Below are 13,342 nucleotides of genomic sequence, written 5' to 3' on the forward strand. Positions count from 1 at the left end.
AAGTCTAGGTCCAAGAGGCTTCTAAACAGCTTCTACCCCCAAGCCGTAAGACTCCTAAACATCTAATCAAATGGCTACCCAGACTATTTGCATTGCCCCCCCCCCCCCCCCCCCACCCTTACACTTCTGCTACTCTGTTGTTATCTATGCATAGCCACTTTAATAACTCTACCTACATGTACATATTACCTCGACTAACCGGTGCCCCCGCACATTGACTCTGTACCGGTACCCCCCTGTATATAGCCTCACTATTGTTATTTTACTGCTACTCTTTAATGATTTGTTACTTTTATTTCCTACTTATTTTAAGTATTTTTCTTAACCGCATTGTTGGTTAGGGGCTTGTAAGTAAGCATTTCACTATAAGGATGTGACAAATACGATTTGATATATTAGCCATTTCTGAGACTCACTTAGAATATTAATTTGATACAGAAGTAGCAATAGAAGGATATAACATCTATAGAAGAGACAGAAATGCTTATGGGGAGGTGTTGCTGTATATATTCAGAGCCATATCTGTCTCGTGTGCTACCTCTCCAGGCTGCTCGTTAGGGCTCACACCTGTCCCCAGCTTTACACGCATAATGACACTCACCTGGACTCCATCACCTTTATATGTCACTACCTTTGGTTTCTTCCCCAGTCGTCATTGTTGCTGTTTCATGTCGGTGCGTTGTTTGTGTTTCTTGTTTTGTTGATTTAAAAAAAAAAATAACATGTATTCACTCCCTGAACTTGCTTCCCGACTCTCAGCGTACATCGTTACAATATCTCTGTATGAATATCTCTATCTCAGGGCGGCAGGTAGCCTAGTGGTTAGAGTGTTGGACTAGTAACTGAAAGGTTGCAAGATTGAATCTCTGAGCTGACAAGGTAAAAAATCAGTTGTTCTTCCCCTGAACAAGGCAGTTAACCCAATGTTCCTAGGCTGTCATTGAAAATAAGAATTTGTTCTTAACTGACTTGCCTAGTGAAATAAAACAATATCTCTGTAGTTCTTAGAGAATATCTTATGTGAAGTGTTGTGGTTGCAGGTTCACTTGGAACATCTAAAGCCTTTTCTTTTGGGGTGTTGCTATAGGCCACAAGTGCTAACAGTCAGTATCTAAATAATGTGTTTGGAGTACTTCAAATGAAATCATGGGCAGAAAGACAAATTCAACTCATATTATCATCGAATCAGATGGCTTATTCATCACAAAACCATAAGACTACTTAATTGGCAAAGTGGGCAAACTTAGGTAGAAAATGCCAACAACGAACAGTGAGCCATTGTATGCATGCATAAAAAAACAAATAATGAAAGAAAAGCATTGCAAGTTTGAATTCTGTAAAGTTAGTGTGGGTGGAAAATTATTGTTATCGATCAATAATGACAAACCTCCTGGCATTGACAACTTAGATGGAAAGCGACTGAGGATGGTAGCTGACTCTATAGCCACTGCTATCTGACATATCTTTAATCTGAGCCTAGAGGAAAGTCTTTGTCCAGTAACCAATTGCACAGGTTTGGGTTGAGGCCCAGCCAGCTGGTCAGTGCATGCTCTGAGGATGCGGCTAGGGATGCCGTCTGGGCCGGCAGCCTTGCTTGGGTTAACACGTTTAAATGTCTTACTCACGTCGGCCACGGAAAAGGAGAGGTGGGGGCCCGCAGTCCTTAGTAGCGGGCCGCGTCGGGGTCACTGTATTATCCTCAAAGTGGGCAAAGAAGGTGTTTAGTTTGTCTGGAAGCAAGACGTGGCTGGTTTTCTTTTTGTAGTCCGTGATTGCCTGTAGACCCTGGCGCATACGTCTCGTGTCTGAGCCGTTGAACTGCGACTCCACTTTGTTCCTATACTGACGTTTTGCTTGTTTGATTGCATTGCGGAGGGAATAAGTACATTATATTCGGCCATATTCCCAGTCCATCTTTCCATGATTAAATGTGGTGGTTGGCACTTTCAGATTTGAGCGAATGTTGCCATCTATACACAGTTTCTGGTTAGGGTAGGTTTTAATAGTCATAGTGGGTGCAACATCTCCAATGCGCTTCTTTATGAACTCACTCACTGAATCAGCGTATAAATCGATGTTATTCTCTGAGGCTGCCCGGAACATTTCCCAGTCTGCGTGATCAAAACAATCTTGAAGAGTGGATTCCGATTGGTCAGAACAGCGTTGAATAGTTCTTGTCATGGGAACATCCTGTTAGAGCTTCTGCCTATAGGACGGTAGTAGCAAAATGGAGTCGTGGTCGGATTTGCTGAAGGGAGGACGGGGGAGGGCCTTGTATGCATTGCGGAAGTTAGAGTAGCAGTGATCCAGTGTATTACCCGTACGAGTGCTATGATGGTATATGATGGTAGAATATGATGGTAGAATTTAGGTAGCCTTCTTCTCAAATTTGCTTTGTTAAAATCCCCAGCTACAATAAATGAAGCCTCAGGATATATGGTTTCCAGATTGCATATAGTCCAGTGAAGTTCCTTTAGGGCCGTCGTGGTATCAGTTTGAGGGGGGATATACACGGCTGTGACAAACACCGACGATAATTATTTTTGGAGATAATATGGTCAGCATTTGATTGTAAGGAATTCTAGGTCAGGTAAACAAAAGGACTTCAGTTCCTGTATGTTGTTACGATTACTCCATGAGTCGTTAATCATGAAGCATACACTGCCGCCCTTCTTCTTCCCAGAGAGATGTTTATTTCTGTCGGCGCGACGCATGAAGAATCCCGGTGGCTGTACAGACTCTGACAACATATCCTGAGAGAGCCATGTTTCTGTGAAACAGAGAATGTTATAATCTTTGATTTCTCTCTGGAAAGAAACCCTTGCCCTAATTTTGTCTACCATGTCTAGAGACTGGACATTGGTGAGTAATATACTCGGAAGTGGTGGGTGGTGTGCACGCCTTTGAAGTCTGACCAGGAGGCCGCTACGTCTACCTCTTCTGCAGTGACATTGTTTTGGGTCGGCCTCTGGGATTAGATCCAATGTCCTGGGTGGTGGTGCGAACAAAGAATCCACTTCGGGAAAGTCGTATTCCTGGTTGTAATGTTGGTAAGTTGACGTCGCTCTGATATCCAAAAGTTCTTCCCGGCTGTATGAAATAACACTTAAGATGTTCTGGGCTAACAATGTAAGAAATAATACATAAAAAAATAAAATAATGCATAGTTTCCTAAGGACTAGAAGCGAGGCGACCATTTGTCGGCGCCATCTTGCTTGTGGTTGAAATACTGTCTGGTTGCATACAGTGTCAAAGATAACGCACTACACAGGCTTTGCATTTTCTCAAGAGATGCTGAAAGAAATCAATTATATTTCTCCACTGCTGTTCCAGAGACAAAATTAACATATGTTGTATCATTTTACTGCAAGAAATGCATAATTCTGCAGAAGTTAATATTACGCTACATGTGAGAGGTTATAGGCCTACAGTCAGTGTCCAGATTTCAGTTACTATTCAATTTAGGAATATTCTGTTTATTCATGGTTACAGATATACTCGTGAGCAGGATATCAAAGTTGCATGTTAACAGATTATCCCGAATAAGACCTTACGCGGGATATAAGACCTTACGCGGGATATGAGTTACTATCTGGAATACTGTAAATGCTAGCTAGCATTCAGGGCAGCAGGTTGCCTAGTGGTTAGAGCATTGGGTCAGTAACCGAAAGGTTGTTAGATCGAATCCCCGAGCTGACAAGGTTAAAATATGTTGTTCTGCCCCTGAACAAGGCACTTAACCCACTGTTCCTAGGCTGTCATTGTAAATAAGAATTTGTTCTTAACTGACTTGCCTAGTTAAATAAAATGAAAATGCCCATGGGTAACATTGCATCTGTCATTTAGTAGCCTACCATATGTTTTGCCCAATACCACTGACTACATGAAATAGCCTAAATAAAATAAATACAGACAGGTAGGCTACATACTGCCCCCCTGGGAAAAAATGAATGTATAACTTAAGAAAATGGTCTATTGAAATTATATTACATCCTATTCAAAACAGACCTCATTATAATTCATAACATAAAAAAATATTCAAGGCTCAGCCACAAACTGACTTATGTGCATAATTTCCATGCCAGTGATGATAATTTGTTGCAGGAATGGTCAGTCATCTTACTACATAATATCAAAGCATTCTTTATTGATACACCATGAATAAACGCTGTCAGTGCTGCTATGGAAGGGACAGACCTCTAGCATCAGTGAACTGTGGCAGTAACCCGGCGACTGTCATCTGTCAAAGTCGATACCATACCACGACATATGCACATGAAACACTACCTACTTGCAGGACCTCAAGCACCGCTTCAATTTTCACCAAGCAATCAGAGGGACTCTAATCCGAATAAGTTAGATTTTCTCTCAGATAACAAGGACTTGGATTTAATTATTTTGCTCATCTGACTTTCAAAAGGTGCGGCTATAAATCATGGAGCACTAAAATGGAGAGGAAGAAAAAGGTGTTAGTTTTCGAGTAAGTATTACTTCTTTGTTTTTGTATACAGTTGAATAGTATTCTGAAGTTATAATAATGTAATACACATTTAGGCTATAGGACCTACATTGAATTATGTCAAGTATAATTTAATTTGAAGTACACAAATATTTATGTGATCATTTTGTAAATAACATCACTAAACATGGTTTAATGTTCGACCACATAGCTTCAGACTTATGAATTAATGATAACATGGATACACACACATAGCTCTCCCAGGATGATATAGATTTCATCACATGGCAGGTGTACTCATAGATATTCTCTGTGTGGCAGAATACAAATGACTGGACAGTTTATCTTCCCTTTACATGTATTTGACTATATTATCTCTAGTTTTACAATGCCCTCACATATATGTTCTTGAACTATGACTTTGACACTCATTATAAATGCTTCCTAAACATTTATATATGTTTTTTTCCAATGTCAAAGTCTGATTATTTTCAGTGGTGACAAACAATTTTTCTGTCAGTTTCTCTATTATGTAGGTGCTATTGTGACTGTGCGTGGCACAAGAGCTTGTGTGTATTGTCTCTGTGTGTATGTGTGTGACCTTACCCACTACATTGTACCCTGTTCTCCAGCACTTTCTCTCTCTGTGAAATTAGATCAACTACCATGATCAAAGAATATTACCACAAAAAAACATCAAAATTCAAATACATTTTATCGTCTCTCTCCTTTCCTTTTTTATTGATTGAACATGTTTTTCAGAGAATTGTTGTTACGAAAATACCATTTGGGTATGGCACAGATATGCATAGTAGGAATGCAGTCAATAGCAGAAGGATAACTATAGCAGTGTTTCCCAACCTTGGTCCTCGAGTACCTCCAACAATACACATTTTTGTTGTAGCCCTGGACAAACACATCTCATTCAGCTCATTGAGGGCTTGATGATTATTTGACAAGTTGAATCAGGTGTGCTTGTCCATTGTTACAATAAAAATGGTGTACTGTTGGTGGTACTTGAGGACCAGGGTTGGGAAACACTGAACTATAGGGTCTACTCTCAAACAGATGGTGATGGAGGGTGACATGGTTTCACCCATGTTTCTTCTTTCAGAATTTGTGGAAGCATGATGTGGGATGGATAGAAAAAGTGCAACCTCTACTGTGAGTAACATTTTCTGTGCGACAGTTTCTTATTTTCGCCTCAATTGTCTTTGTCATGATTAATATGTATTGGCCTATATCTACTGTATGTCTATGACCCTGTTGACCTTCATCTTAGCTACTGTATATGGGGCAGGTTGGGAGATAGAACCTTCAATGGATGGGAACATTTTAATTTTCTTTAATTACAATTATTATTCTTATTATTTGTATTATTAAATGTCTAACTAATTCCCTTGAGGACTGACTTAGTTGAAATGAATTGTCTGTAGAGTGTGCAACTGCCATTCTCTACACAAAGTCTAGAAATAAGAAAACTATTTGTGATTCATTGAAATAAATAAATACATGTGCACTCACCAAATACAGTTTTTATTTTTTATTTAAACCAGTAGCAGTAGTCACAGACACTGACGTGTTTTAGGGTATAACTTTTGTCAGTGTACATGTTCCTCTGGTGATATAGAGGTTTACCCAGGCCCTGTGTGTCCCCAGGCGCTCTCATTTGCTGACTTCTGCAAATGTAAAAGCATTGGGTTCAGGCATGTTAACCTCAGAAGTAGAGGTCGACCGATTATGATTTTTCAGCCCCGATACCGATTATTGGAAGGTCGGAAAAAGCTGCTGCCGATTAATCGGCCGATTTTTTTTTAAAATTTTTTTTTAATTTTTTTATTATTATTATTTTATTTTTTGAAAATGTTTTTGTAATAATGACAATTACAACAATACTGAATGAACACTTATTTTAACTTAATATAATACATAAATAAAATCAATTTAGCCTCAAATAAATAATGAAACATGTTCAATTTGGTTTAAATAATGCAAAAACAAAATGTTGGAGAAGAAAGTAGAAGTGCATATGTGCCATGTAAGAAAGCTAACGTTTAAGTGCCTTGCTCAGAACATGGGAACATATGAAAGCTGGTGGTTCCTTTTAACATGAGTCTTCAATATTCCCAGGTAAGAAGTTTTAAGTTGTAGTTATTATAGGAATTATAGGACTATTTCTCTCTATACAATTTGTATTTCATATACCTTTGACTATTGGATGTTCTTATAGGCACTTTAGTATTGCCAGTGTAACAGTATAGTTTCCGTCTCTCTCCTCGCTCCTTCCTACCTGGGCTCAAACCAGGAACACATCGACAACAGCCACCCTCGAAGCAGTGTTACCCATGTAGAGCAAGGGGAACAACCACTCCCAAGTCTCAGAGCGAGTGACGTTTGAAACGCTATTAGCGCGCACCCCGCTAACTAGCTAGCCATTTCACATCGGTTACACCAGCCTAATCTCGGGAGTTGATAGGCTTGAAGTCATGAACAGCGCAATGCATTGCGAAGAGCTGCTGGCAAAACGCACGAAAGTGCTGTTTGAATGAATGCTTATGAGCCTGCTGGTGCCTACCACCGCTCAGTCAGACTGCTCTATCAAATCATAGACTTAATTATAATATAATAAACACACAGAAATACGAGCCTTAGGTCATTAATATGGTCGAATCCGGAAACTATCATCTCGAAAACAAAACGTTTTTTTCTTTCAGTGAAATACGGAACCGTTCTGTATTTTATCTAACGGGTGGCATCCCCTAAGTCTAAATATTCCTGTTACATTGCACAACCTTCAATGTTATGTCATAATTACGTAAAATTCTGGCAAATTAGTTTGCAACGAGCCAGGCGGCCCAAACTGTTGCATATACCCTGACTCTGCGTGCAATGAATGCAAGAGAAGTGACACAATTTTATGTTAGCAGGCAATATTAACTAAATATGCAGGTTTAAAAATATATACTTGTGTATTGATTTTAATGAAAGGCATTGATGTTTATGGTTAGGTACATTGGTGCAACGACAGTGATATTTTCGCAAATGCGCTTGTTAAATCATCACCCGTTTGTCGAAGTAGGCTTGCAGTTCAAGCAGTGCTGACTACTTTTTGATCAGAGAAACAATGATTTAAATCTTTTCATTTAGGTCTTAACTAGTAATATCATCAACCATGTGTAGTTAACTAGTGATTATGTTAAGATTGATAGTTTTTTATAAGATAAGTTTAATACTAGCTAGCAACTTACCTTGGCTTCTTGCTGCCCTCACGTAACAGGTAGTCAGCCTGCCATGCAGGCTCCTCATGGAGTGCAATGTAAGGCAGGTGGTTAGAGCGTTGGACTAGTAACCGGAAGGTTGCAAAAACGAATCCCCGAATCCCCCCTGAACAAGGCAGTTAACCCCCGTTCCTAGGCCGTCATTGAACATAAGAATGTGTTCTTAATCTGACTTGCCTAGTTAAATAAAGGTGTAAAAAAAAATTTCAAAAAATCGGCAGCCAAAAATACCGATTGTTATGAAAACTTGAAATCGACCCTAATTAATCGGCCATTCCGATTAATCTGTCGACCTCTACTCAGAAGCCTCCTCCCTAAGTTTGCTTTATTCACTGCTTTAGCACACTCCGCCAACCCTGTTGTCCTAACCGTGTCTGAATCCTGGCTTAGGAAGGCCACCAAAAAATCAGAAATGTCCATCCCCAAATACAACATTTTCCATCAAGACAAAACTGCTAAAGGGGGCAGAATTGCAATCTACTGTAGAGATGGCCTGCATAGTTCTGTCATACTATCCAGGTCTATGCCCAAACAGTTTGAGCTACTACTTTTAAAGATCCATCTCTCCAGAAATAAGTCCCTCACTGTTGCCGCTTGTTATAGATCCCCATCAGCTCCCAGCTGTGCCCTGGACACCATATGTGAATTGATTGCCCCCCATCTATCTTCAGAGTTCGTACTGCTAGGTGACCTAAATTGGGATATGCTTAACACCCCGGCCATCCTACAATCTAAGCTAGATGCCCTCAATCTCACACAAATTATCAAAGAACCTACCAGGTACAACCCCAAATCAGTAAACATGGGCACCCTCATAGATATCATCCTGACCAACTTGTCCTCTAAATACACCTCTGCTGTCTTCAACTTGGATCTCAGCGATCACTACCTCATTGCCTGCATCTGTTATGGGTCCACGGTCAAACGACCACCCCTCATCACTGTCAAACGCTCCCTAAAACACTTCAGCGAGCAGGCCTTTGTAATCAACCTGGCCCGGGTAGAGGATGCCTGGTTGTTCTTTAAAAGTGCTTTCCTCACCATCTTAAATAAGCATGCCCCTTTCAAAAAATGTAGAACTAAGGACAGATATAGCCCTTGGTTCACTCCAGACTTGACTGCCCTTGACCAGCACAAACACCCTGTGGCGTACTGCACTAGTATCAAATAGTCCCCGCAATATGCAACTTTTCAGGGAAGTCAGGAAACAATACACAGTCAGTTAGGAAAGCAAAGGCTGGCTTTTTCAAACAGAAATTTACATCCTGCAGCACTAATTCCAAAAAGTTTTGGGACACTGTAAAGTCCATGGAGAATAAGAGTACATCCTCCCAACTGCACTGAGACAAGGAAACACTGTCACCACTGATAAATCCACAATAATCGAGAATTTCAGTAAACATTTCTCTACAGCTGGCCATGCTTTTCACCTGGCTACCCCAACCCCGGACAACAGCTCTGCACCCCCCGCAGCAACTGGCCCAAGCCCCCCCCCGCTTTACCTTCACCCAAATCCAGACAGCTGATGTTCTGAAAGAGCTGCAAAATCTGGATCCCTACAAATCAGCTGGGATAGACAATCTGGACCATCTCTTCCTAAAATTATCCACCACCATTGTTGCAACCCCTATTACTAGTCTGATCAACTTCTCTTTCGTATCGTCTGAGATTCCTAAAGATTGGAAAGTGGCCGCGGTCATCCCCCTCTTCAATGGGGGAGACACTCTAGACTCAAACTGTTACAGACCTATATCCATCCTGCCCTGCCTTTCTAAAGTCTTCGAAAGTCAAGTGAACAAACAGATCACTGACCATTTTGAATCCCACCGTAACTTCTCCGCTATGCAATCTGGTTTCCAAGCTGGTCACAGGTGCACTACAGCCATGCTCAAGGTCCTAAACGATATCATAACCACCATCGATAAAAGACAGAACTGTGCAGCCGTCTTCAATGACCTGGCCAAGGCTTTCGACTCTGTTAATCACCGTATTCTTATCGGCAGACTCAACAGCCTTGGTTTCTCTAATGACTGCCTCGCCTGGTTCACTAACTACTTCTCAGATAGAGTTCAGTGTGTCAAATTGGAGGGCCTGTTGTCCGGACCTCTGACAGTCTCTATGGGGGTGCCACAGGGTTCAATTCTCGGGCCGACTCTTTTCTCTGTATATATCAGTGATGTCGCTCTTGCTGCGGGTGATTCTTTGATCCACCTCTACGCAGACGACACCATTCTGTATACCTCTGGCCCTTCTTTGGACACTGTGTTAACTAACCTCCAGATGAGCTTCAATGCCAATGCATGCTCTTCAACCGATCGCTGCCCGCACCCGCCTACCTGACTAGCATCACTACTCTAGACGGTTCTAGTTAAATCAAGAATCGGCTTCCTATTTCTCAACAAAGCATCCTTCACTCATGCTGACAAACATACCCTCGTAAAACTGACTATCCTACCAATCCTTGACTTTGGCAATGTCATTTACAAAATAGCCTCCAACACTCTACTCAGCAAATTGGATGCAGTCTATCACAGTGCCATCCGTTTTGTCACCAAAGCCCCATACCCATCACTGCGACCTGCATGCTCTCGTTGGCTGGTCCTCGCTACATATTCGTCGGCAAACCCACTGGCTCCAGGTCATCTATAAGTCATTGCTAGGTATAACTCCGCCTTATCTCAGCTCACTGGTTACCATAGCAGCACCCACCTGTAGCACGTGCACCAGCTGGTATATTTCACTGGTGATCCCCAAAGCCAACACCTCCTTTGGCTGCCTTTCCTTCCAGTTCTCTGCTGCCAATGACTGGAACGAATTGCAAAAATCACTGAAGTTGGAGACATATCTCCCTCACTAACTTTAAGCGTCAGCTGTCAGAGCAGCTTACCGATCGCTGCAGCTGTACACAGCCCATCTGTAAACAGCCCATCCAACCAACTACCTACCTCATCCCCATATTTTTTTTCTGCTCTTTTGCATACCAGTATTTCTACTTGCACATCCTCATCTGCACATATATCACTCCAGTGTAAATTGTTAAAATTGTAATTACTTCGCCACTATTGGCCTATTTATTGCCTTACCTCCTTACTTCATTTGCACACACTGTATACAGATTTTTCTATTGTGTTGTTGACTGTATGTTTGTTTATCCCATGTGTAACTCTGTGTCGTTGTTTTTGTCACACTGCTTTGCTTTATCTTGGCCAGGTCGCAGTTGTAAATGAGAACTTGCTTTCAACTGGCCTATCTGGTTAAATAAAGGTGAAATAAAATAAAAATAAATATACGTCTTTGTGACCTCAGAGTACATGAATATTGTATTCAGGGAGCAAGGGGTTACTCTCCTCATTGAACCCATAGTGATAGGAGAGTTTGATGGTTAAATTAGCAGCGGTGACCTTAGCCCCTTACACATGTGGAGAGAGGTTGTGGTTTGTAAACCATTTGAATGGTTTTCGATACTAAATAATATTATATTGATTGTAAATGGAGGCAATATCCTACATTGTTGATCATGTGTGTAAATCTTCTGACATCACTTCCTTTCCCTATAGATGGCCTCTAATGACCCCAACCCTCTTGACCCCCCTGGGACCCCCCAGCCTGGTGACCTCATTGAGATCTTCAGACCGGCCTATCAGCACTGGGCTCTGTACCTGGGAGATGGTTATATCATCAACTTGACACCTGTTGGTCAGTGAAAGCAGTGTGGACATGAGGGCAAAACCTAGCTTGAGTTAGGATATGTTGTATGTGTGTCGTATTGGTGTTTTATGTATCGTATTTGATCTTATAGAACGTGAACGCTTCAAATGCACTAACTTGCTCAAAACGTTTGGGTTAAAAAAACACACTTATAACATGTCAACACCCCTTTGTGAATGTATTCAGCATTGTGAAAGGGTGGGATTCACTCAAATCCACATTTATCCATGCAAGTTTGAATGAATTCCAACCACTCAATAACCATAATAATGCTACCCCTTCACACCCATTTATTATTGTCTCTCTCCTGTAGATGAGAGTCAGGCTGCGGCCATCTCCAGTGTGAAGTCAGTGTTCAGTCGAAAGGCAGTGGTCCGAATGCAGCTTCTAAAGGAAGTGGTTGGAGACGACTCGTACCAGGTCAACAACAAATACGACGACGACCGCACTCCATTGCCTGTCGATGATATAATTCAGCGATCTCAAGACCTCATTGGCCAGGAGGTGTCTTATGATCTGTTGGGCAGTAACTGCGAGCACTTTGTCACATTGCTGCGCTACGGGGAGGGGGTATCTGAGCAGGTCTCTCAATCCTTCTTCCTCTCTTTCTCGCACTATTCCTGTCTCTATCTTCCTGTGTATGCTCTGTATTCTCTCTCTCAATGTCTTCGCTGAGGCCCAATCCCAAATCGATACCCAGCCACTCCCCATAGGTTTCAGTGTACAATCATGATTTGATAATATTTTACCGGTATTATACCTTCTTACAGGGCAGGTAGAGTTTACACTATATTTCATATACTTACACAATCCTCTCAGATTTACATGCATAAGTGCCAAGGTGACAATTTGGATATTTGGCATTACTCTCTCCTTTGTTCTAATGTATAAAATGCCCTTCTAGCCCTCATCACAACTTGAAATCTATATATTGTGGTATAAGTCACTATTGTGTCTCCCTTTCCACCACCATACACTTATAATTTCATAATACTATATTAGATGTTTTTGTACTCAAGTTACAATTGTGTTTTTCCATTGTCCACAGGCCACACGGGCCATTGGAGCTATCAGTTTGGTGACGGCTGCTGCAAGTGCCTTCTCTGTTCTTGGAATGATCAACACACGCTCCAGAAACAGACCCTTCTGAAGCCCCTCAACAATAGCAGCACTGTCTTGTTCTACTACTGTTCTGGGAAACAATCTTCTTTTGGTTAAGAGGATAGATGGATACTCATTTCTACCCACTGTCATAAAACATGGATGCAATGACCTTTTGTATCATAATTTGTATTGAAGGCCAAGCAGACAATGTACTGTATACAGTAGAGATGTTGCCAACATTACAATTAATGCAGTATCTTGCTGGAGATACACATTTGGAGATGTTCAAAGGATTGGTTGTGTGAAAATGAAGTTAAAATGAAATATAAAATGTAACAAAAGAAGAATCAATAAAGAACTGAACTAGTATCGCATCCCTTACGAAAAAAGACTGCTGTTAGAGTGCAGTATAACTACAGTATGTTGCAAATACTACATCCAAAGCAACAGTTTTTTTTTACTGCAGTAATTGTGCATTGTAACTGCAGTTAGAGTGCAGTATAACTGCAGTTCAACTGCAGTTATTCTGCAATTACTGCATCCAAAATACCACAGTGAACTGCAGTTATTGCACTTTTACTGCAGTTTCAAAAAAAAAATTGTAAGGGATGTAACAGTTAATCTGTATTCTTTATTATGTTGGGTTTGATTCTTCATATAATACAATCTTTTCAAGCACAAACAGTTTAAAATATAATCTAAAATTCTAAGGTAAAAAAACTGACAAAACGAATTGAATAAGAATAAAAAACAATGTAACGTGAATGTACTTGACATATACAAATTAAAGGCA

The 13,342-nt window shown here is 40.9% G+C and overlaps 1 protein-coding gene across 1 annotated transcript; it reads left to right on the forward strand.

The window, feature by feature from the left end:
- Window positions 1-4,184: 4,184 nt before the first annotated feature.
- Window positions 4,185-12,923, forward strand: LOC106613501 (phospholipase A and acyltransferase 1). Its single transcript, XM_014215797.3, has 5 exons — window positions 4,185-4,480; window positions 5,574-5,623; window positions 11,295-11,433; window positions 11,759-12,027; window positions 12,494-12,923. Exons 2-5 carry the CDS (start codon window positions 5,597-5,599, stop codon window positions 12,593-12,595), a joined length of 537 nt encoding a protein of 178 aa, XP_014071272.1. The 5' UTR covers window positions 4,185-4,480; window positions 5,574-5,596; the 3' UTR covers window positions 12,596-12,923.
- Window positions 12,924-13,342: the final 419 nt, after the last annotated feature.

This window comes from Salmo salar, chromosome 10, assembly GCF_965601325.2.
Source record: "Salmo salar chromosome 10, fSalSal1, whole genome shotgun sequence".
Classification (NCBI taxonomy): Eukaryota; Metazoa; Chordata; class Actinopteri; order Salmoniformes; family Salmonidae; genus Salmo; species Salmo salar.